This window comes from Muntiacus reevesi, chromosome 6, assembly GCF_963930625.1.
Source record: "Muntiacus reevesi chromosome 6, mMunRee1.1, whole genome shotgun sequence".
Taxonomy (NCBI): Eukaryota; Metazoa; Chordata; class Mammalia; order Artiodactyla; family Cervidae; genus Muntiacus; species Muntiacus reevesi.
Window position 1 is genome coordinate 8,206,175 of NC_089254.1, and position 25,572 is coordinate 8,231,746.

General features: G+C 40.3%; 1 protein-coding gene across 1 annotated transcript in view; it reads left to right on the top strand.

Annotated features, from left to right (window-relative positions):
* The window catches only part of CDK14 (cyclin dependent kinase 14), a 634,831-nt gene that overhangs the window by 505,660 nt on the left and 103,599 nt on the right, over positions 1-25,572 (top strand). The window contains exon 13 of the mRNA XM_065939116.1: positions 23,159-23,298. Coding sequence (XP_065795188.1) covers positions 23,159-23,298 — 140 coding nt within the window. The remainder of the gene's footprint in view (positions 1-23,158; positions 23,299-25,572) is intronic.

The following is a 25,572-nucleotide window of genomic DNA, read 5'->3' on the forward strand; positions in this document are numbered from 1 at the left end:
AGGGAACCAAATAGGAAGGGATCATGAGTTTCTTGTCAACACCTTGTTAGTGATGGGTTTTGTGTTTTTAATTGGCGTATGATTGCTTTCAACGTTGTGTTAGTTTCTGCTCTACAACAATTCAAACCAGCTCTAAGTATACATATATCCCTTCCCGCTTGAGCCTCCCTCCTGCTCCCATCCCCCGCATCAAAGTCATCACAGGGCACCGCGCTGAGCTTGAGCTGTTGATTTTACACGTGTGTGTGTTAGTCACTCAGTCGTGTCTGACTCTTTGCGACTGCACAAACTGTAGCCCGCCAGGCATCTCTGTCTATGGGATTCTCCAGGCAAGAATACTGGAGTGGATTGCCATTCCCTTCTCCAGGGGATTTTCTTGACCCAGGGATTGAACCCTGGTCTCCTGCATTGTAGGTGGGCTCTTTACCGTTTGAGCTGCAGGGAAGTCCTTATTTTACACATGGCAGTGTATTTATGTCAGTTGCGGCTGTAGGACTGGGCTCCCATGCACAAAGCCAGTTCCCTGCCATTTTAAGACTGGCTGACCTCCTGTTAATGGACATGGGAGTTATCTGCAGGGAAATCATTGGGCTGAAGTTTCTCTAATGTATTAACTACTCCTGTGCTGAGAACAGCCATTTGCAAACTCCAGAAACTCTTGTAGTCTATTTGATAACAGTGATGTAATCGTGTGCAGATTCATACAGGTATAGAGACCAAAAATGAAAGGTCAAAGGCAAGGGCTTAGAACTAGGAGAAGAATGTAAGGGACCAGTTCTTAACTCTTCTGCAGTTGGAATGCACCCTGCAGGTTCATAGCTAAAAATCACTTTCTAAATTGCACATTGTAATGTAAGGGGAAATGCTGTGTTTTTATGAAAATATATAAAATAATCTTTCTAAAAACTAAAAAAATCCCTCCTCTGATGGTTCTTGTACTTATAACATACATCATACCGTGGAGTAGGATAAATTATTTTCCAGGCCTTGAACCATAAAACAAAAACAAACATGGCAAGAAATGTTTTCTCCAGACTAAGTTCAGCATCAGTCCTGGACATGTAAGTAGTTAACAGTAATCCCTCTCCAAACACGCGATGCAGTTACTCAATATTTCAGTGCATGTCAGCTTGATGATGTGCTACAGCTCTGAAGGCCCTGAAGGTTCACATGTGGGTGAGTCACTCTGTTTGGGGACCATTTGAACAGGAGGGTTGGGAAGAGAAAATGAGGAATGAGGATGGCAGGGTAAAAGGAAGGCCTCTGCTTTGTGGTCTTGATGAAGCTGAACTTGAGGTCAGCACCCTCGGTCCTGGTCAATGTCTGTATGTGGTAGTCGCTCAGTGGTGTCCAACTCTTCGGGACCCCATGAACTGTAGCCCTCCAGGCTCCTCTGTCCATGGGATTCTCCAGGCAAGAATACTGAGGGGGCTGTCATTCCCTTCTCCAGGGGATCTTCCCAACCCAGGGATTGAACCTGGGTCTTCTGCATTGCAGGCAGATTCTTTATCATCTGAGGCACCAGGGAATTCCAGGGCCTGGTAGGTAGAAGGAAATCAAGACATTAAGACAGAACTTCCCTGGTGGTCAAGCGGTTAAGAATCTACCTGCCAATGCAGGAGACATGGGTTCAACGCTGCTGCAGGAAGATTCCACCTGCCAAGGGGCAACTAAGCCCATGAGGCACAACTACTAAAGCGCAAGCACCCGAGAGCCCATGCTCAACAACAAGAGAAGCCACGGCAATGAGAAGCCCTTCTTAAACCCCAGTGCTGGTGTAGAAAAATGGACCCGTTTATTTACTGCTGCTGGCACTGGAAACTGGTAAACAATGTAGAAAACATTATGGAAACATGTTAAAAGCTGCAAACACATTCACTTATGGCACATTCAAGAAATATGGCTTAGCATCGTCTAAATGTTCTGCATACTTGGGAATGCACAGATGAGGATCTTGTTTTCATAGAGTTTACCTTCCAGAGTATCTAGGACAATAAATAAGTAATAAAACAAACCAAGTAATCTCAGAGAGTGATGAGTACATGAAGACAAGAAAACGTGGCAGTATTATTATTTTTTTTTTAAAGAAATAGCATTGGCAAGTTGTAAGCCATATGAAAGCTGAAATTTTGACTATTTTCTTTCTAGATCCTTTGTACCTATGACATAGCCCATCACACAGTAGGCACTCAGGAAATATGTGTTTAAGAATGAAGGTGATAAGAGTGTAGTAAGTGTAAGGAGAGTGAAAGGAGAAGTGATTAGACTGGAGGCAGAGGCCAGGTGAGGAAGGGTTCAGTTGAGAGTGAGTGAATGTTAGTCACTCAGTCATGTCCTGCTCTTTGCGACCCCATGGACTGTAGCCCACTAGGTTCTCCTGCCCATGGAATTCTACTGGCAAAGATACTGAAGTGGGTTCTCATTTCCTTCTCCACAGCTGAAATGTGACTTCCAATAGGAAGTCTGGGGAATCAAGTTTATGACCTAGTAATCTGACTCTTTCTTGGGGGCTCCAAAATCACTGCAGATGATGACTGCAGCCATGAAATTAAAAGACGCATTCTCCTTGGAAGGAAAGTTATGATCAACCTAGACAGCATATTAAAAAGCAGAGACACTACTTTGCCAACAAAAGTCTATCTAGTCAATGCTATGGTTTTTCCAGTAGTCATGTATGGATGTGAGAGTTGGACTATAAAGAAAACTGAGCACTGAAGAGTTGATACTTTTGAACTGTGGTGTTGGAGAAGATTCTTGAGAGTCCCTTGGACTGCAAGGAGATCCAACCAGTCCATCCTAAAGGAGATCAGTCCTGGGTGTTCATTGGAAGGACTGATGCTGAAGCTGAAACTCCAATACTTTGGCCACCTGATGTGGAATGCTAACTCATTTGAAAAGACCCTGATGCTGGGAGGGATTGGGGGCAGGAGGAGAAGGGGACGACAGAGGATGAGACGGTTAGATGGCATCACTGACTCGATGGACATGAGTTTGGGTAAACTCTGGGAGTTGGTGATGGACAGGGAGGCCTGGCGTGCTGTGGTTCATGGGGTTGCAAAGAGTCGGACACGACTGAGCGACTGAACTGAACTGAGCTGAATCTGACTCTTCAGTGCTTCTCCCAAGAAAATAAATGATGGAGTGAAAGCCTAGTTGCCCAAAGACTCTCATTACTGTGTTGTACTTTTAAATTTTTAAAAGTAAAGACTTAACCAAGATTAAGGGAATGAGGGAACATTTAATATATCATGACTCATGAACCCAATGGAATTTTTTTAACATTCTTTGAGACTTTTTGGGGGGGCTGCTTTGGATCTAGTTGTGGCATGTAGGACCTTTCATTGCAGTGTATGGACTCTCTAGCTGTGGCGCGTGACTTCAGAGAAGAAGGCTCAGTAGTTGTGGTGTGTGGGCTTTGTTGCTCTGTGGCATGTGGGATCTTACTTCCACAACCAGGGATGGAATCCACATCCCCTGCTTTGCAGGGTGGGTTCTTAATCACCGGACCACTGGGGAGTCCCAACCCAGTGGAATATTACACAACAATGTTAGGATGGTATTATGAAAACTTTGAAAACATAGGTAATGCATCAAATTATTTCTGGAAAAAGGCAGAATTAAAAATTGTGTATATATTAATATATTAACTTGAAAATTATGTCTGAACTGTGACTGAAATGTAATATACAAAATAAAAGTAGTTGTGTTTGGGTAGCAGAATTTGAGGTAATTGTTTTTCTCCTTTTCAAAAATTGTCTTTAGTATTATTGTCACATCATTTTAATAAAAGTGTTGCTAAATTGATATAGATTTCCTATTTGGGGTGATGAAAAAGGTTTTGAAGTAGACACTGGTGATGGTTGTACAATACTGTGAATGTAGTTAATGTCACTGAATTATATACTTCAAAATAACAGATTTTAGGTTACATATGTTTTGTCGTCGTTGTTGTTCAGTCGCTAAGTCATATCTGACTCTTTGCAACCCCATGGACTGAAGCACACCAGGCGTCCATGTCCTCCACTGTCTCCCTGAGTTTGTTCAAGTTCATGTCCATTGAGTTGGTGATGCTGTCCAACCATCTCATCCTCTGCCACCCCCTTCTCCTCCTGCCTTCAATCTTTCCTAGCATCGGGGTCTTTTCCAGTGAATTGGCTCTTCACATCAGATGCCCCAAGTATTGGCACTTCAGCTTCAGCATCAGTCCTTCCAATGATTATTCAGAGTTGATTTCCTTTAATATTGACTGGTTTGATCTCCTTGCAGTCCAAGGGCCTCTTGAGAATCATCTCCAACACCTCAGTTTGAAAGCATCAATTCTTCAGGGTTCACCCCTCTTTATAGTCCAACTCTCACATCTGTATATGACTACTGGAAAAACCATAGCTTTGACTATACGAACTTTTCTCAGCAAAGTGATGTCTTTGCTTTTTAATATGTTGTGTAGGTCTTCATAGCTTTCCTTCTGAGGGGCAAGCATCTTTTAATATCATGATTGCAGTCACCATCCACAGTGATTTTGGAGCTCAAGAAAATAAAATCTCACTGCTTGTGCTTCGCCACAGTTAAAAAAACACCAGATCTCTTCCACAGTCATCAGTATGGTATCTGCAGTCTCCACGATGGCCCCCCAGTGATCCTGTCTTCTGGTGGTCTCACCCTCGGGTGGTCCCTCTCTGTCTGTACTGGGATTGGCCTTGGTGGTCGCACACGGCAGAAATGGTGGAGTGAGGCCGCCATCTTGCCTCTGACCGCCCCCTCTCTCTGTGTTCACCGACTCCCGGAAGTCAGTTACCACGTCATGTGAACACTTCCTCCCGTGTGGGAGCGCCCGCGTGGTGAGGATCTAAGGCCTCCTGCCTGACAGCCGTGTAACTGAGCCTCCTGGGGTGGGTTCACCAGGCCCAGCAGTGCCTCCAGTGACTGTCGCCCTAAACATCAGCCTGACTGCAACCTTGTGAGAGACCTGGAGCCAGAACTTCCCAGTTAGGCTCTTCCTGGATTCCTGACCCCCAGAAACTAATGTGACCTCAGTATGGACTTAAGTTCGACTCTCAGGAATTTAAAGAGGGCTTTTTAAATTTGGATTTTCAAAGGAAGTTTTATGTGAAAAAATGCATGCAGGGATTTTTGTTGTTGTTGTTATTGTCATCATTTAATTGTTAAGTCATGTCTGACTCTTTTGCAACCCCATTGACTTAGCCCACCAAGCTCGTCTGTCTGTGGGATTTTCCAGGCCAAGAATACTGGCAGGAATACTTCTCCAGGTGATCTTTCTAACCTAGGGATCAAACCTGAGTCTCCTGCATTGGCAGGCAGATTCTTTACCACTGAGCCACCAAAGAAGCCCGTGCAGTGATAAAAATTGCAAAGAAGTAAAATGGTGTATTTGCTCAGACCTGTATACACAGTAGTAAACACTGAATGATTTAAAAAAATCATTATCTCTAATTTTTAGACATATGAGATGTTTAATTTTCTTTTATATGTTTCAAGATTTTTTTAATTCTCTAGAGCGATATGTCTTACTTTTATAATGAGGGGAGAAAGATATAAATAGAAACTTTAGAAGGGTGATACAGAGAAGAGACCTTCTGCATTTGAGACACGTAACATGTTTTACCCCCACTTGCTGTGTGACTCTGGCTGCAGGCTCCTCCCCTCTGAGCCTCAGTTCCCTCATCTGTAAGAAAAGATAATAGTGATCATCTCATAGCTCGGAATGCTGAATGAGGGAGACTATGTGGGAAAAGTCTCTAGGACATAGTGAATCTTCAATAAATGCTTTGTCTCCTTTGTGTACCTTCCTGTAGTATCTTTTTAAAGCATTTATTATTTATTTATCTGGCTGCATTGGGTCTTAGTTGCATCATGTGGGATCTTTCATTTTGGCACGCAGGCTGTCTCCTTGTGGCACCTAGGTTCCCGAGCCTGGAGGCTCAGTCAGGTTCCAGAGCTTGGATTCAGTAGTTCCACGGCATATGAGATCCTAGTTCCCTGACCAGGGATCGAACTCACCTCCCATGCATTGCACGGCAGATTCTTAACCACTGGAACACCAGGAAAGTCCTTCCCATAGTATTTAGAACAAGGCTGTCAGTTGCTGGCTGGCCATGTCTTTTGTGACACTCAGGGATGACTCAGGACACTCAGGACACTCAGCAGGTAGTTGGTTCATTGTGCGGCCAACAGGACACTCTTTGCAGGAGAGATAGGAGGCTTCTTGTAGGAGCAGTAAGCATTAAAAACTATTTGACTTTTCATCCTAAAGATCATCAGCCGCTCATAGAGGACACCCAACTTGTCAGTCTTAATCTAAGTCTTGTTTTAGATGTAAACACATAGGCCACCACTTCTTTACATCATAATGAAATCATATTTTCAAATTCCAGATGCAATGTCATAAGATAAAGAAACTGAGAGTTTCCAGAAAATATATTTTACATTTGCCTGGAACCAAACTTTAATAACACATAAACTCTGACCTAACTGAATATTCTTTCATGAATTTAAATGGAGTACTGGTTTTGGTGATTTTCTCCAATCCTAACCATTTAATATCTTTAACCTACAAGGTAACAATTCCTTTTTTTTTTTTTTTAAGGGGTAGGGAAACATTATCTCTTCTATATCGGCACAGGATGCTAAACTGTATGTTTGCCTTTAAAAAAAAAAAACTTTCCTTTTTACATTTTTCTTGTTATCTTGGATCATGTCCAGTTTCTAAGGAAATAAACATGTGAAGAAAGAGTTCTGTGGAATGTTAACTGCACTGATATTTTTCTTCCTTTTATCATGCCTCCAAGATTTGCCAAAGTTGATATAAATTCACCATGCCTTCTTTAAAAAGCATAACAGCAAGGCATTCTTCCTGTAGGAATCGGACTGTAAAAGGTGATTTCCTTTTAGTCCATTTGGTTTAAGCCTGTAAAAAGCATTAAGTGAAAAATCTGATATATTTGTTAGGGCATTTATTGCATTACTAAGTTATATTTTCAGTTCTCAGTGAAAGGTTTATTGAGAACATAAACTTTGAAGAGGTTTTGTTCAGGATTAAAGAATATTTTTTCTTCTCTTTTGGTGAAATATTATCACACAAAATGATACCTTCCAGGAGCTATTTTTAGCATTGTTTACAGTCAAAGGACTCACGGTTCCATTCTAGCAAAGCAAATATCAACTTCCAATACCAGCCTCTGATGATGAGATTTGTAGCTTCTCTAGGGTTTCAGAGGCATGAAAAACTATGAAGTTACCATTTTCCATTAACTCAATTTACCCTAATATAGATGCACCAATAAGTTAAACTGTTCTGCAGGAGTATTTTAGAGTGAAAATGGTTTTCATATTGGACTAAATATTTATGACTGATCCATCTGAAATGTAAAAACATGAGCCATTGCTAAACTTTAATGTGGATTGATTTCTTTTTTGATAGAGGAAGATTTGAATTTAATCTCTTGATGCAATCTTCTATCATCAAAAAAATGAGAGTTGTCTTTTTTGGATGAAACAGTGCTATCATCAACCACTTTGAATTCAGGAAAATTGGATAATCTTCATTCTCTCAATAACATAAATATCAAAAACATCACAAGGGTAGAAAATTCATTAACAATTTACTTTGCTTCACTCTTGATTTACTAAAAATGTTTGGAAAACTTGTGAAATAGGTGAAGTAATATGATACTTTTAATTGATTTCAACAAGTTTGGGTAAGAAAAGATTGATCTTTACAGCAGTCCTGTGGAGTAGAATAGGGCTAGTAATTTTATCCTAATTCTGCATGCAGAAGTCAGAAAGTTTACGAGTTGTTGATATCCTTCAGATAACAATGGAATTTTAAGTGGGGGAAGGTCACGTGGTTATGAAGGGTTAGAGTTTATGATGGGTGGTAACAATAAGCAAAATAACTGGGAGGCTGGAAATGAATTCTTTTGTTGAATGCACATCTTTTGGGTTTTGAAGACATTCTACACCTATTTGTGAGTTTAGAATTTCTTTTAAATATTCTATAAGTTTTAGCCTTCTGATTACAAGGATTAATTATTATTTCTGCATTTTTCTTCATTTATTTTACTGAAAGAAGATACTTCCTTTTCTACAATGTCCTTCAATCAGAGGATTGAAAAGTCACTCTTGGTGCCTCTTCTGCTCTTCACCACGTTCTTAAAGTAAAATACTAAACAAAAATGTAGAATCTCATGAACACTATTCAGCAAAATCTAGGAATGTTTTCTAAAATGTAATATAATGCCTGACAGCTTTGTGCTATTCCTCTATAAGAATATTGTCAGTATTTAGCAAGCTATAATAAATCCTCAAGAAATTTTTTTTAATTATGTAGTGTGTAGAATTAGAAGTGAGATGCATGGAGGTTATAGTGTTTTATATAAACTACTAGAAACCACAATTTTACAACTCAAAAAAGTCACTGCCCCTAGGTGCTGGGGAAGTGGCATCTGCAGAAACAGCGTGGTCAGCCAGTTACCTCTTCCTTTCCTGTGAGCGAGTTACATGGGCGCATGCTCTAACTTTGTGGTAGAGTAAAAGTAAGTGTGAATACACAGGGCTTTTGTTGCGAAGAATATAACAAGAAGTTCACTTATATTAACTGTTCCCTGTGAGTATTTAATAATAATATCTACATCTTAGATTTATGAAATGTAACTATGAAAAGCTATAGCTCTGTAGTAGTACATGGAAAAGGCTAGTATAGTTAGGCAGAAGTTAACCCTGGGTCAGGAAGATCCCCTGGAGAAGGGAATGGCGACCCATTCCAGCATTCTTGGGGCTTCCCTGGTGGCGCAGGTGGTAAGGAATCTGCCTGCAATGCGAGAGACCAGGGTTTGATCCCTGGGTCGGGAAGATCCCTTGGAGAAGGGAATGGCTACCCACTCCAGTATTCTTGCCTGGAGAGTTCATCGGACAGAGGAGCCTGGTGGTCTACAGTCCATGGGGATCCCAAAGAGGCACACACTGCTGAGCGACTAACAACCAATTTTTTAAAACCAGACCACTCTCTATTTGATTTCAGACTGAACTTAAACGTTTAAATTCAATGATATCTCTTATTTTCTGGGGAGGGTAGAAAATTATAATAAATAAAATCAAAGCAGAAATTTGGGATAAATAGCTAAGGTCTGAAATCCAAAACAAGAATTTAGCGTTTTTCCTTTTTCTGGCCCACTTTTTGGCAGTTTATATTACTCTTAAGAGTGTCAGTGCTAGCGTTTTCAAAAACTCGATTCATTCACACCCTGCTGAGGGTTCTACAGCACTCTCTGTATTTTTCCACCAGATAGAGTTTACTGCAAGGGCAACTATATGTTGAGTAAGGGTTAGATGTGAAAGAAAGACCCAGCAGTGCAGATTAGTATGACTGGCTTTGGGGTCATTCACGTTAAGGTGGGCTTTCCCTGTTGTGTTAGTATCTAGTAAGGGCACTGGAAGTGTTAGCAAGAATAAGGGAAGAATAGTCTCTATAGCAATAGAGTTCAGAATTAAAGGAAGAGAAATACAGAAACAGGTAAGGTGTCCTTAAGAAATTTAAAGTAATCCAGTAATCCCTTACAAACTGAGTAATGTATAGCTTGGTGTATGTATACGTTTGTATGTATATATATATAATTTATATGTATGTGTATATATACACCCATGAAGAAAAATGAGATGAAAGGTTAGCCGCTCAGTCATGTCCAGCTCTCTGTGACCCCATGGACTGTAGCCCACCAGGCTCCTCTGTCCATGGGATTCTCCAGGCAGGAATACTGGAGTGGGTTGCCATTCCCTTCTCCAGGGGATCGTCCCAACCCAGGGATCAAACCCAGGTCTCCACATTGCAGGCAGATTCTTTACCATCTGAGCCACCAGGGAAGCTCATATATACTTACATACATATGTACAATCAATTTTTGGCATTATATATAACAACATGGGTTTCCCTTGGTGACTCAGATGGTAAGAATCTGATTACAGTGCAGGAGACCCTGGGTCAGGGAGATCCCCTGGAGAGGGGACTGGCAGCCCACTCCAGTGTTCTGAGGGGCCCGCGCTGCAGTCCATGGAGTCGCAGGGTCGGACATGGCTGAGTCTAATCCAGTAATCCCTTACAAACTGAGTAACATATAGCTTGGTGTATGTGTATGTATATACACATTATTTATGTGTGTGTATACACATATATATACATACATACATATATATATATATATATACATACATATATATATATATATATATATATACACACACACATATACAGTAAATCTTTGGCATGACATATGATGGACACTAAAGAGTCAGCAATCAGGATACTTTCCATTTTGTAAGTGTAGCCTTTGATGATCTGGATCAAATAAAGTTGTATGTGTGAAAGCACTTCATAGACCATAGAGCTCTCTGTAAGTATCACTATCATTATAGCATTTTAACAGTCAAGTAAGCTGACCCTGATGGGAATGAGTGTCTTCCAGGGAGACTGTGTCATTAAACAGTTTAACAAGAGTAGGATGGATGAGAATTGAACAATTTTCTGTGCACAACAAAACACCACCTATTCTTGGAGACTCATATAACAATGTTATGTTTACCTTTGAAGGGAGGACTCATGATTATTGTTGTTATTATTATTATCATTTTAACCAGCAGTGCATTGAAAGTCCCAGCATTAAACAACTCTGTCTTCAGGATTAGAGTCTTGCCTCTCTAATTTCATTGTACAACTGGACTTGAGATTCACAGCCCAGACCTAAATCTTGCCTTATATGAGTCTTTATTTTCTTCCAAGAGTTTATTCCAGTGTCGGATTCCCTTCATCTTCTGCTTGACCAGTTACTAACCCCTATTTGCAAAATGAACAAAACCTGTTTGTTTTTCTTTTAAATAACTCACTTTGTGTAAGATTTATGACCACGGTCTTCCCTCTAAGTCAGAACTTTGATATGAAGGTGATTAAATGAGCATTTGGCTTTTAATATATAGATGAGAAATGCTGTTTCTGACAGTTCTGGTCGGTACAGCTGAGGAAACAGTCAGACTTGCCTTTGTGGGTGGGTGAGCTTCTTCACAAATCACTTTCAAGAGATCAGTTGCGGTCTATTCCAGTAGCTGGCTAGTGCCCGTGTTGACATCGTTGCCACAGAGATAAAATGTGCACTGCCAAATGCATGGACGCAGGCCCTCTGACTTTGCTCTGTGGCAGGAGTGGCCGTGAGTAAAGCGTGAGGATGGACCCTCCCTCCCCTCCCCTCCAGGCCACTCTTTCTCCACCTCTGAGACTGAGCACACTCTAATGTTTCAGACATCAGCTCACAGGGTACATCGTTCTTTTCCATCACAGAATGCAAGTGAGGAATATTCTAGAACTTTCTCTTTTTTCATTGCCTTTTAAGCTGTTTTATGGAAATAGGTATCCCCACTGAACACCTTAACACACAAATTGAACTAGCTGCACCTTGACTCTATGTCCCGCTTTCATGAGCTAAAAATGTTAATAAATCCCAGTGAAGATTTTTATAGAGATATTTAGAAGTCAGCTCTTAGGAACAAAATGTAACTTGTTTTAGTTGTTGTACAAGCAAATCATCAGTTTTAGAGGGAGTCGTTTGAAACTACAACGTGGAAAAAAAAACAAACAAATGAAAACCCTTGCTGTCCCAGTTTATAAAGTATTTAAAAAGACGAGGATGAATTTCCTTCCCACTTAAAAAGCAGTTATTTCTGAAGCGTGTATACTTTGAAGATGTTCCTTAAAGACCAGAACCTGACCTTAACATGTTTTCACCCCAAAATGATTGTTTATTTTTTAAATTCATGTGTCTCAGGTCAGGTAAAACCTTGCTAAGTGTAAAAATTAATACCATCAGTTCTCATGGAAACAGTCAGTCGTTCAACACATGCTGTGTCCCCACACTGTACCAGGAACTCTGCGTTATAAGAAGTGGTCCTCTTTGTCTTGCCATCAGCCAGTTCTTCCTCTTTTTTGCTCTGTTGTTTTCATCCTCTACTTTCTTCTTCTTCTTTTTTGACTGCATCAAGCAGCATGTGGGATGTTAAGTTCCCCTACCAGGGATTGAACCCGTGCCCTCTGCAGTGGAAGCATGGGGTCTTAACCACTGGACCTCCAGGGTGGTCCCCATCCTGTACTTGCAATTTTTCTCTACCCAGTGATGACCATCTTCTTTAGTGTGGCAAAAAAGACTTGGGGGTTTGCTTTACTCTTTATTTTCAAGATGGCTTAGAAACCTGGGTGAACTTGTAAAGCAGTTAGTTGACAGACTGGGTGAAGGGAAGTGAGAGGCCCTGGTTGGACCACTGTCTGGATGGCAGAGGGGAAAGTTGTGGAAAGAGGGATGCTCAGTGGCCAGCCAGTACAGCTATGCGCGTGCTCCCTGCCTCCAGGTCACACTCAGGTTCTTCCGAAGTCAGAGGACACCTGATGTAAGAGCCTGACAGCCCTGAACAATCATCTGTTCCATTTTCCTCATTTCTGAGGTGGAAAAACTGCACAAGGGGTAAAGAAAATATCCTGCTCTCTAGTCATGTTTTTTTGCAACTCACGTTATAGCCTTGCACATTTTTTTTAACCTCAGGTAAAGTGTGTGAGTGTGTGTGTGTGTGTGTGTGTGTGTGTGTGTGTGTGTGTGTTGCATAGGAAGGGACTCGGAAAAGGATGAAAGTTTGTTATGATTAGAACAGCAGAATACCGTTATTTTCAGCTATGTTAGAAGCATTTGTCTGAAAGTTAATCATAAGATTCTCTCCACACACACACATACACACACACAAAATAACTCTGAATTCAGTAGATATTGTTTCTCTTCATTGTCACACAGATTTATAATTTTGAAATTCCTTAAGATTTTTCCCAGAGAGTTTCCACAAACAACAAACCCATCTTTTACTTGAAAAAAAAAAAAGAATATATGGGACTTGCTTGGTGATCCAGTGTTACGACTCTGCACTTCCCCTGCAGGGGGCAGGGCTTCGCTCCCTGGTTGCAGAGCTAAGATCCCCATTCCAGCTGGTGTGAGCAATAAATAAGTGAGGAATGAACATGAGAGTTTCTGTCACACGTACCCTTCCTGTCGCATGTGACCCTCCAGAACTTGGAGCTGGTTGAGCTCACCCTGTGGGCTGACAGGCGCAGTTCTGATAACCTGAGGCAGACCCCCACTCAGTGACGTGGGATCCAGCACTGAAATCTCTAGCTGGGGGGACTCACCATTAGCAGTTGGATCTCCCCATTTGCTGGGGCATCCCTAGAGGCATCAGGGCTGCCCTCGGACACAGAAATCCCAATGTCAGTCACTCACTGGAGCCAGCCTCCACCCGTGATATCCACAAACCTGCAACACTTCCTGTCTCCAAACTGCTTCCTCTGCTGAATTTCCGTGACAGGTTCCCCTGACCCTACCCTCTCACATCTCTAGATGGCCTGATCTCCGTCCCCCTTGATCAAGACGTAGAGCCATTTGAAAAAAATCCTCTGGTGCCCCTTTCTTAACCTCTCCCACCTCCAGCTTCAGGCAATCACTGACCACGTTTCTGTTTCTTATAATTTTGCCTTTTTCAGAATGCCATCTAAAGAAAATCATTTGTATGTAGCCTTGGCTTCTTCCACATAGGAAAATGTGCTTGAGAGTCATCTGTAAAGTTGAGTGGTAGGGCTTCCCTAGTGGCTCAGTGATAAAGAATCTGCCTGCCAAAGCAGGAGACACAGGTTCGATCCCTGATCCAGGAAGATCTCACATGCTGCAGAGCAACTAAGCCTCTGTGCCACAACTATTAAGCCTGTGCTCCAGTACCTGGGAATCACAACTACTGACCCCATGTGCCACAACTGCCGAAGCCTGGGTGCCCTAGAGCCTGTGCATGGCAACAAGAGAGGCCATCTCAATGAGAAGTCCCCGCTTGCCATGCTGGAGAAAAAGCCAGCACAGCAACAAAGACCCAGCACAGCAATAAATACATTTTTAAAATTATTTTTTTTAAAGTTGCATGTAGAAGGAACATTAGCCTGAAACAACTTCACTTAAGCTAGTTTTCAAGGTTTAATAGAGGTGACCAAAAAGAATTAATTAAAAAAAAAAAGAGGTGAGATAGCAATACCAGTTTTTGATTATTCCAAGGAGAAATGCCTAAAAATTTGCAAGTGTCGGTGATTTTACAGTAGCTACTTAGATTATAGCATATGGGTGGGGGGCAGGAAAGTCTGTTTTACTACCACTAAAAATCACCTAAATGCAAGATAAAATACAAGCACATCCATTCAAATGTGTACCCATAGCTGAACCAAGAAGACATTACATGAAATCTCCAGGGGCCAAGAATGGAAAACACAGAGTGATAAGTAAGTGTTACAGTTGGAACTGCCCTGGAGGTGTTCCTAAAACAGGACCATGGAGCGATCAGGGGTCAGGAAACAAGACTTTGGGCCTGAGAAAGTTGGAAGGGTGTAGGAATTGAGATTCCCCACAGAGAGTGAAGGCCCTCAAAGCACTTCAGTCAGTAATGGGCTCGCTTAAAAAAAAAAAATCTACTTCCAGCAAAGAGAGACTGCAAGGACAGTTGTTTGTGTTGGCCTTGGCTCTGACTGGGGATGAAAAAGACTCCCCTGAGAATTCTACACATTTAGGTTTGAGTTTACATAACTCACTTGGTCTTGGAAGCCAGCAGAAAGAACTTGGAGTTCCTAGATGTTGAGAGAGCTCCAGGGCTCCTGGCAGAAGCATAAGAAAATCCATATAAAGAAACATATTCTCAACCCAGACACCTCAGGAGTCCCACGGATTATCAAAGCCAAGCATGAGCCCCAAATCCAGAATCATAAAACATGAAAAAGTCATTGTGAGTGATGCTCAGTAGCAAAAGCAACAAAACTGGACTCCTCCACCTCACCCAGAAATTCAGATATTGGAAATTATCATAGAACATACCAATATTTAAAATATGCTTCTCTGTCCATGGAGTTCTCCAGATAAGAATACTGGAGTGGGTTGCCATTCCCTTCTCCAGGGGATCTTCTCAATCCAGGGTTCGAACCTGGGTCTGCTGCACTGAAGGCGATTCTTTACCCTCTGAGCCCCCATGGAAGCCCCAAAAAGTAAAAGGTCACATTAAAAACTTGAACAGGAAACCTTTCAAGTTGAAAATGCAAATTTGTCAGAGATTTAAAAAGAATTTATAAGAACAAAATGACTAGGGAAAACAGCATATTAGATACCCCTGATTAGAGTTAGTTGAGCTGGAAGATGGCTCTGAAGTCATTACCCAGAAATGGAGAACAGAGGGACTAACAAATGGAAAATATGAAAGAAGAAGTGAAGACATGGAAAATTTAATAAGATGGCATTACATTGGTGTTATTAATACAAAATTAGGGAAGAGAGAGAATTGAGCTAAGGCAATATTCGAAAAGTAATGACTGAGATCTTCTTCCAGAATTGATGAAAGACATGAAACCTCAAATTCAGGAAACACTGTGAATACCAACCAGGTTAAATGAAAAGAACCCCATGCATCACACCTGCAGAACTCTGAGCGGGAAGAGAAGAGCTAACAGGCATCAAGAGAAACCTGTCTAATGATATCTTCTGAGTTAAGGGAAAATGCTTTAAACCTAGAATTATACCATCAGGCAACCATTATCCTGTATGGAAACAAAGCAGAGAATTTGCCACCAACCTCTTTAGTTATAGTACTTCTAAAGTTTGTGTTTCAGATACAAAAAAGTTACCTGGAAAGGAATGTCTAAGACATGAAAGGAAAGCTGACTAAATAAGTGATAAACACAGGTAAACTTTAATAATATAAACAAAGCAGTGTTTAGTGTGTGTCCCTATGTAGAAAGTAGAAATAAAATATTCAACAGTATAACATGAAAGATGGGACTAGTGTCGTCAGTATTCAAGTGTTCCTATTCTTTGTTGTTGTTGTTTGGCAGGAGGGTAAAGAGAAGGTGTCACTTTGAAATGCAAATATTTAGAAAGTTAAGAAGCCCCACACACTTGGAGAACTAAGGGTGGAGTTATATAGTGTGGAAGCTTTTATAATGCACTTGATGACATTAAAAACACTGAGCCAGCTTACCCTAAAGAGAGCTCCAGTGGCTGTAGATTGGGCAATTCTGTGATGTTCTTGGTCGCATATTTATTTTCTGGAGTGCAGTGGAGATTCTTTCTGGGAACATAGCATGACCTCTAAACAGACAAGTGAACTGTAGAAATTCATTATTCTTTCACCAAGAACATCCATCGGAGGGCTTAACTAGGACCTGGGAGGATTGAGTTAAAACCAGGAGAGCAAGTTACAAGAGCTCTGACCCAAGAAAGAGAAAAGCAAATATTGTGTGTTAACACACATATATGGAATCTCGAAAACATGGTGCTGATGAATCTATTTGCAGGGCAGGGATAGAGACACTGACATAGAGAACGGACTTGTGGTCAGAGCGGCGGAAAGACAGAGTGGGACGAGTTGAGAGAGCATGTCGCACCCTCTCCTCCCCGCGCTGTGACCACAAGTCCGTTTCCTGTGTCAGTGCCTCTATTCCTGCCCTGCAAATAAGAACCTGCCTGCCAGTGCACGCAGACGTAAGAGACACGGGTTTGATCCCTGGGTCGGGAAGATCCCCTGGAGGAGGGCATGGCAACCCGCTCCAGTATTCTTGCCTGGAGAACCCATGGACAGAGGGGCCTGGCTGGCTATCGTCTATAGGGTTGCGAAGAGTCGGACACAGCTGAAGCGACTTAGCACACACATATATCTAGCTAGTGGAAAGGTGCTGTGTAGCACAGGGAACTCAGCCTGGTGCTCTGTGATAACCGAGATGGGTGGGATGGGGTGGGAGGTTCAAGAGGGAGGAGATATACGGATACCTACGGCTGATTCATGTTGACGTGAGGCAGGAACCAACACAACATTGTAAAGCAAGTATCCTCCGATTATAAATGTGTAAATTGTTTTAAAAATTAAAAAAAAAAAAAAAGAGTTCTGACCTAGGTGAGCTAAACTTGGGGAACTTCCTTTCTGATGCCTCATTACCGGGTCACAGATTTGCTAGGGCTTGCCAGGAAGATCGTTTCATTTCCCATTACTCCCAGCCTCATACACAAAACACTGAGAATTTCAAATTTAGTATATTGAAGTAGATGTTCATTTCCTTCCATCATCCTTTGCATCACTTCTGTATTCTATATGCAAAATTGTTATCTTCTTATAATTCCACTGAGTGTTTTTTTAACCTAAATTAATGTGGCTCAAATGAAGTGACCACCTCTTGTGAAGTCATACACAGCACAATCCAACTAGTGTGACTTTAACAAATGTATAGCGGAACTTAAAAAGTGTGGTGTTAGCACATGGTAAGAACATGTGAAGCAGCTTGCAGTACTGCCTTTTTTTTTTTTTTTTTTTGCAGTACTGTTTTTGTGGAGAAAAGTCATCAAGTTTTTGGTTGGCTGAAGAATGGTGATGCGCTGCCATCTAGCTAGACTATGGATGACTGTTTGTGTCTTGTAAAATGAAGGAACTTCCCTGGTGGTCCAGTGGTTAAGACTCTGTGCTTCCAATGCAGGGTGCAAAGGTTCAGCCCTTGGTCAGGGAAATAAGATCCCACACCCTGTGTGGTGTGGCCAGAAAAAATGAAGTTTCCTAAAGAATTATCAGCGTGTTACAGGTCTGGGCAGAGCTCTGATGTTTGTTGTCTTAGCACAAATTGAAAGTGTATTAGTTGCTCAGTCATGTCCGACTCTTTGCAACTCCATGGACTGTAGCCCGCCAGGTCCTCTGTCCATGAGACTTCCAGGACAAGAATATTGGAATGGGTTGCCATGCCTTCCTCCAGGGGATCTTCCCGATCCAGGCATCAAACCCAGCTCTCCCACATTGCAGGCAGATTCTTTACTGTCTGAGCCACCAGGGAAGCACCATTAATTGAAAGCAGAGTGAAATATGAAGATGCAGTAAAATTTCTGAGACAAAAGTGGAACCAAGCTTTTAAAAATAAGCACCTTTTGTATGTGGGGAAGTATTGTTCTAAAATCCAGCTGCACTTCATAGATACTAGCAGTCTTAGACCCTACTGTTGTAGTTAGTAAAGCTGGACTCCTCTATGTCTTAATTTCCTTGGAACTGGAAGTTTAGACTGGACCCAGTTTATTGTATGTGTTAGTCAACATGGAGATTTGGTGAATGAGAAGCCTAATGAAGCTTTCATATGAGCATTGATAAGCATTTTTATCAGGCCTCAAGCTTAGCAGAATTGCAGCCTGTGTTTGGATTACGATCAACTTGTTTGAAAACTTAGCAAAAAGTTTTTGCTGTTCAGCATTTAAAGCATGCTTCTCATTTTGATCAATTGACCTTTCCCGAAACCGTGCAGGATTGGGTCATAAATCTTCAAATCTATTCCCATTCCAGAATCTTATCAATACATAAGAATTTTAGAGCGACTAGGTGCTGAAATACCCAGCAAGATACTTGTATGTTTTTAATATCATGCAGAATTAACATCCCAGGAACTGCCCTCTGTGGTTTATCCCTTCAGTCATTCCAGACATTGATAGGAGGGCCTGTATGGCTACTTGCAGCTCTTTTATGTCTGTATCTGCCATATTTAAAACAGTATGTGTCAGATTTGTGTAACCACAGATTTTGTTGGCCTTTGATCAAATATTATGTTGATTTTTTAATTTGTTGTCGTTGTCCAGTTGCTAAGTCCTGTCTGACTCAGCAGCCCCATGCCCGGAGCATACCAGGCTCCCCTGTCCTTTTGGTAAATCCAGGAGTTAGCAAATTCTTGTGCTTTGAGTCAGTAATGCTATCTAACCATCTCATCTTCTGTCTGCCTCCTTCTCCTTTTGCCTTCAATTTCCCAGCATCAGGGTTTTAATGTCTTTCTATAAATTTCATTTTGTGTTGTTATGAAAAGCTCCATTTTGAAAATCACAAATCTCTGGTTTTAAAGTTCAGGTAAAGTCCACATTGTATAGAACTACATATCTTTAATGTCTCCAGACAGAAATGTCTTGAAATTCATTTAATGTTTGCACTTCAGGGTGCACCTTAAAAGAGAAGTCCTGAAAAAAGACTAGGAGTGAGCTACTAAGTATTTTTGGCAAAACACTGTGTTTGTCTCATGTAGGACATATGGAATATGCCCATTAGTTTAGTCAATATATTTTTAAAGGTAGGCATGATCTGTTGTTTTAGCTAAAATAATTCTAAATCAAAATTTCTGAAAATCCTTTAATTTTTTTCCAGTATTTATTGGAAATTGTTCGCCTACAATTGTTGTTAGAGAGAGTAAATTTTTTTGCTTCTTTCTGTCTTTCTTACAAAAGGAGAAATTTGTTTCTGCTGACAAATTGAGCAGATATATAACATTTTATATTCCTGTTGGGGTGTATAACTTAATATTTGTACACTTGATAATTTGTCTTATGTAATTGGTAAAATGGTGCTATGTATGTTCAATCTTATATATACTGTCTGGGTTGTGTGATTATAGTTCTTTGGAGAAATAATTTGTCTAAATACAAATTATGAAACTTCCTGCTTGACTCTAAACATTGAAATAAATATATTGAAATGCAAAAAGTAAAGGAAAGAGTAACTAGTAAACACATGGAAATGGAATGTATAACTTCTAAAATAGAAGATGGAGAATGTTGAATTTTAAAACTCAATCCAAAGAAGGTAGGGGAAGAGGGAAAAGATAAAAGCAGGACAAAATAGGATGCAAGATTAAAATAGTAGCAGTAATTCCAAATTTATCAGTTCAGTAATCATGAAATATAAATGGACTAATTTTTCTCCTTAGAAGACAGGGATTATTTAATTGGATAAACCCAGCTATGAAATGTTTATGAGAGACACCTTAAAATTAGAGGTGTGAAATAATAAAAAAGGGTGACAAAAGGTATACCAGGCAAATACTAAACAAACAAAAAAGCTGAGGTCATTACATTAATAAGAAAAAAAAGAATGTGAGCTCAGAAAACTTTATTAAAGATAGAGAAGGTCATCATAAAAGGATTAAAAACTGAATATACCAGGAAGAGATAACAGTGCTAGAGAGCTAACCTTTTAATTACCCAACTTTACAATATATAAAACAAAATTTGGCTCTCATCACAATGGGTGACTGAAAACAACCACAGTCATTCTAACATCCTGATAAAGTGAACTTAATGCTTGGGATAAAACTTCCCGAATAAGATATCCCAGAAGTATCCTATCTCAGACTATTTAAGTGGACTCACGAAGGGATTCTGGTGATGATGAAGACTGTGACGTGGAAAGTGCATGTGGGGAATTGGAGTAGAAACAGTCATTTGTTGTTTCTGGCCGCGTTGGGTCTTCACTGCTGCGCCGGGGCAGCTCTAGTTGCGGACCCTGGGCTTTTTCTTGTGGTGGTGTCTTATTTGCAGAGCACAAACTCCAGGCCCACGGTTTTCAGCAGCTGTGGCTCATGGGCTCGGCAGTTGCAACTTCTGGGCTCTAGAGCACAATCTCGGTAGTTGTGGCAAACTGGCTTAGCTGCTCCGTGGCATGTGAGATCTTCCTGGACCAGGGATCCAACCCACGTCTCCTCCGTTGGCAGGATTCTTTACCTCTGAGCCACCACGGAAGCCCCAAAAGTGGTTCCTGAAATACAATAGAGCAAACTTTCCAAATTAAAATTTTATACAATAATTCAAATATTTGTGCATAAACTGAAGAGCACAAATAAGCATTTTATTATTTTATTGACTTTATTAACAAGTTTGGTCTATTTTGGGAAGGGGAAATGTCTTCTTGTTTAATTCCCTATATTCAGGTGTGTATACAGTAAATCTAAATATTTATCATAAATATTAATTTATCATATTTATCATAAATATTATTTATACATTTACATTAAATCTAGATATTTATCATTCTTCAAAATAGTGAAACCATGCTACAAGGATGATTCATGGCCTGTTGCAGCTGGAAGGATAGCAGACGTAATGTGGTTCATCTCTCTTGCAGCAGAGTCAGGCCTAACACTCATGTCTACTCTCAGTCTGGCTCTGTTGTGTTTTATCAAAGCTGTATAAAATTGATACCAATATGTTATTCACCATGAGTACACATAAACTGTACATTCAATATAAGCGAAATTTTTAACCATGAAGTCTACCTATCTCAGTTTGAATATGATGTTTAGCAACATATTAATGAAATTTTTTTACTAGCAAGATAGTCTTAGTAAGAGGAAAAAATGACTTGTATGGCCCTGGATCCTATTAAAAGAAAGAGAAAAAGCACAGAGAATTTTAAGAACGCCTCCTTTTCCTTTAGACAGGTTTCTCTTTGCCAGGTAGAAATTTAAAACCAATACACTGATCAGTTTTTTAAAAACATCCCTTGCAACAGCCAAACACTGAACCCCCATCAGTGAGACCTGCACTTACAAAGATTTAGAGATAAGGTCTCTTAGACTGGATTTTTGTATACTGTAATATTTTTCTTTGCCTTCCTCCTTTTCTCTTCCTCTTCCCAGACTCATGACCTGTTTTCCTCTTCCTCACCCCTAATCCATCCTCCCCACCCACACACCATTAATAATTTTAAATCAGCACTAAAGAGATGCTTGAGGAGGGGAAGGGAGAGAAGTTTTGGTCATTGAGGAAAAATGTTTATTGGTTAATTGCATTTTCTGTAGTGTCAGGGCTTTAGAAAGAATACCGACTAGCAGATGCAGCTTTTCTTCACATTCTTTTGGCCGTCTCAGAGCCACTGTGCTTAACTGCATCTCACTGCACAAACTCCGGAATCTGTGGGTAAAAGCCTGTAGAGATGATCTGAGAGTTTTGGTACATACAAGCCACTCTAGAGTCAACTGGTTCTAGGTGGATTCGAATCCTTTCAACCTGCTAATTGGGCAATTATTACCTTCTCTGACTTCCACTTAGCTCCCCATGATGTTAAGATGGAAACAAGAGTTACCTTGGCAAATAGTAAACATGAGAGTTTGTGAAAAGTGCCTAAGAAAGTGCTTGACACATGTTGAACTACTCGTAAGTGGTAGTCATTGTTAGGAAGAGTTTAACTGTCATCTTTAGGTTAACTCTCTGGGTTTGACTGCTCTGAGAAGTGAAAAAGAGATTCCATGAAAAACAAGGCTGAGCTGGGCAGTGTGGTCTGCTACTCATTTGAAAGTTGTACCACATGGAAGATTTTACTCTTCTGTTTTTTTGGTAATCTTGAGACACATATTTTCTATCTACTGTTGTTTTAAAGGTCATCTTGAATTGATTCAGTCCCATATGGTTTAAGCTCATCCCCTTTGTTAAATAACCTGCACATTAATATTACGATTGTTAATGTTTGAAACGGCAACTTATTCCAATAGTTTTTCATTCAATGTAAGAAAATGTAAATTCTTTGAGGGAAAGTAACTTTAGTAACTAGAGAATTTAATAGAAGATTTATTTTAATTCTCCTGGTTATTATATTAATTTCCTTGTAAATATCTCCAGATGTGTATGCAGCACATACATTCTCTGAACAAATTCTGGCTACTATTTGATAAATTATGTTCTGAAATTTTCTACCTAGGGACCTAATTCTATCTTGGAAACATCAGCCCTCGGCTCATAGTAGAAATCTGTTAGATCAATGAGGATACTAAAAGTAAAACCTGGTTTAGAGTAACAGATACTTTAAGAACTACTATGAAGTCTGCTTCTTTTACTTTCAACGGCCAATTTAACTTGTTTTCTTGTCTGGGAATAAATAAGTCCAGAAAAATTAGGTGAGCCTCATGTCTCAATCCTAAGGGAAATCAACCCTGAATATTCATTGGAAGGACTGATGCTGAAGCTGAAACTCCAATACTTTGGCGACCTGATGCCAAGAGTTGACTCGCTGGACAAGACCCTGATGCTGGGAAAGACTGAGGGCAGGAGGAGAAGCAGGAGACAGAGGATGAGATGGTTGGATGGCATCACTGACTCAATGGACGTAAGATGAGCAAGCTTCAGGAGATAGTGAAGAACAGGGAAGCCTGGCATGCTGCAGTCCATGGGGTCCAAAGATCAGACACGACTTAGCAACTAAACAACAGCATGTCTTACTTGGACTTTCTATTTGTTCTGATTTCTCCCTTTTTTGCTCGTGTTTTCAGGCTCAGCTATGTGAATCATGCAGAAGATCTGGCCTCCAAGCTCCTCCAGTGTTCCCCAAAGAACAGACTATCAGCTCAGGCCGCCTTGAGCCACGAGTATTTCAGTGACCTACCCCCGCGGCTATGGGAACTGACTGATAGTGAGTATGACAAGTTTGAAACATCTAATTGAAGCCGGGGCATGATTTTAGCATCTATGTGTAACATACATCCAGAGGGGTTCACATGTTTGTACTTCTGTAATATTATGTGTGTTTATGTTAATATATGCATTATATGTATATTTGTGTATGTGTGTTTATATATACAAAGAGAAAGAGATAGAATGGGGGAAGGGAGGTAGTGTGCATATATATTTAGCAGAATCCTGCCATTCAATTGTGAGCTTACCAGACACAGGAAGAAAATGGATTCCTTATTTTGCTATCTCTGCTCTGCAGTCAGCAGCTGCATGTCTTTGTATTTGATTATGTGTGTGTCCAAAAAAATGATCTGAGCAGTCATAAAGGAGAAGGAAAATATGATTTACATATTTAGTACTTTATGCGTACAGTACTTTTTAACTGGCTGCAGAACACAGAGTAGAAATGATTCATTTCTGTTTGATTCTCAGAGACTATCTTGGTTGTAACAATAACCTTAAAAAGGGCTGCTATGGAGTGAGCTGACGAACAGAGTTGGCAATTGGCTAATGCACTGAATTGACATGTAAGAACTGAAGACATGTAATTCATTTTAACTACAAATGCTCTTGGTATTCATACAGAGTTCTTCTCTGGGTCTTTTAAAACAAAACACATTCCTGGGTGGGTTTTTGTTTTGTTTTTACAAGTGTTCATATTTACACAGCCTTTTCCAATTACATTTTAAATATTTGGGGGAGGATTTATGACTGGGAGGATCTCATCTTTCTTCCAAAGTGTGAAACAAAATTCTTGTGAAATTTTGCAAAATGCGGTTGCAGTAAGAACACTTTTATTCAGTGGTGATACACTCTTTCCAAATACCAGTGAGAAGTATTTCTTCTCATGCTCTTTTCTTATTGCCTTAAAAATTCATATACTGCATATACAGATGTATATTTATAATATCATTATTAATCCTTGAATATGCATCACTTACCATGAACATGGGCTTCCCAGGTTGCACTGGTGGTAAAGAACCTGCCTGCGATTGCAGAGGATGGAAGAGATGCAAGATCAACTTCGATGATCTCTAAGTCGGGAAGATCCCCTGGAGGAGGGCATGGCATCCCACTCCAGTATTCTTGCCTGGAGAATCCCAGGGACAGAGGAACGTGGTGGGCTATGGTCTGTAGAGTCACAAAGAGTCAGCCATGCCTGAAGCAACTTAGCATGCACACATGCACCATACATAGAAGTTATGTCTTTATTCTCTTAGACTTTAGACTTCCCCCCATGATAGCACTGGAATCTCCTTGACAACAGTAACCTTTTATTTGGCAACTAAATCCCAAGTAACAACTCTAGGGTGTTCCTAACCTGAATCTTTTCTGATATTTTACATTGAATTCTAATTGCTTTTTTTTTTTAACTCTAAAGTGACTATAGATGTATTAACCCATTACTACCCTGTACTAGAAATCTTCTTCAGTAGTTCATATATTCCAAGTCCATATCATCCCATATTCCCTACTTACTTTCCAAAAGTTTCCATTGATCATTACTACTGCTGTCCCCATTAAAAAAAAAAAATTAAAGATGAAATCCCTGTAGAAAAATCATCAATTGATGACACGTCTTCCCATACTGAAAAAAAAAAATGATGCCAGTGGACTCATTAGTTTATGGCTCATCAAATTCGAACACATGATTTGTTTTCCCCATTAGTATAACTTGTAACTTGATAGCACTCCTACTTGGTGACATCTCAATCCCATCTGACTTGATGATTGAGTTTAAGCCAGGATTTTGATGGTCTATGAATTCTGAATTCTGTCGTAGTACTTTTTTGTTAATATGGACTTATTACCCACTTGCCACTTAGTTTATCAGCCCGTGGTTAAATCCAGTTTCTATCAGTAAGTAAATGCCTCCACATTATCACTCGGCAGCAGGCTGCCAACGGAGACAGCCTTGTCCCCGTCATTAACAAGCACAATGTATGCAGAACACCAGAGGGGAATTAAAACCACAAAAAATACCTCAGGGTGGTATTTTTAATATGAGAATTTAATTTGTAATTTCACAGATTAAGAATTTTGGCTGCATTAATCCCTTTATCAGCTCACAGCAGGCTATTTGCAGAAGCATAACCATAAGGCGATATTCATTGGCAGAAACACGCCTTTGCATAACGTTGAACATCAGGGGCAGTGAAGCCTTTTGAAGGGGGGAGAATAAAGATGAAAAATCATTATATTTTTCAAGCAAGATTCTGCTAAATGCCTCCGG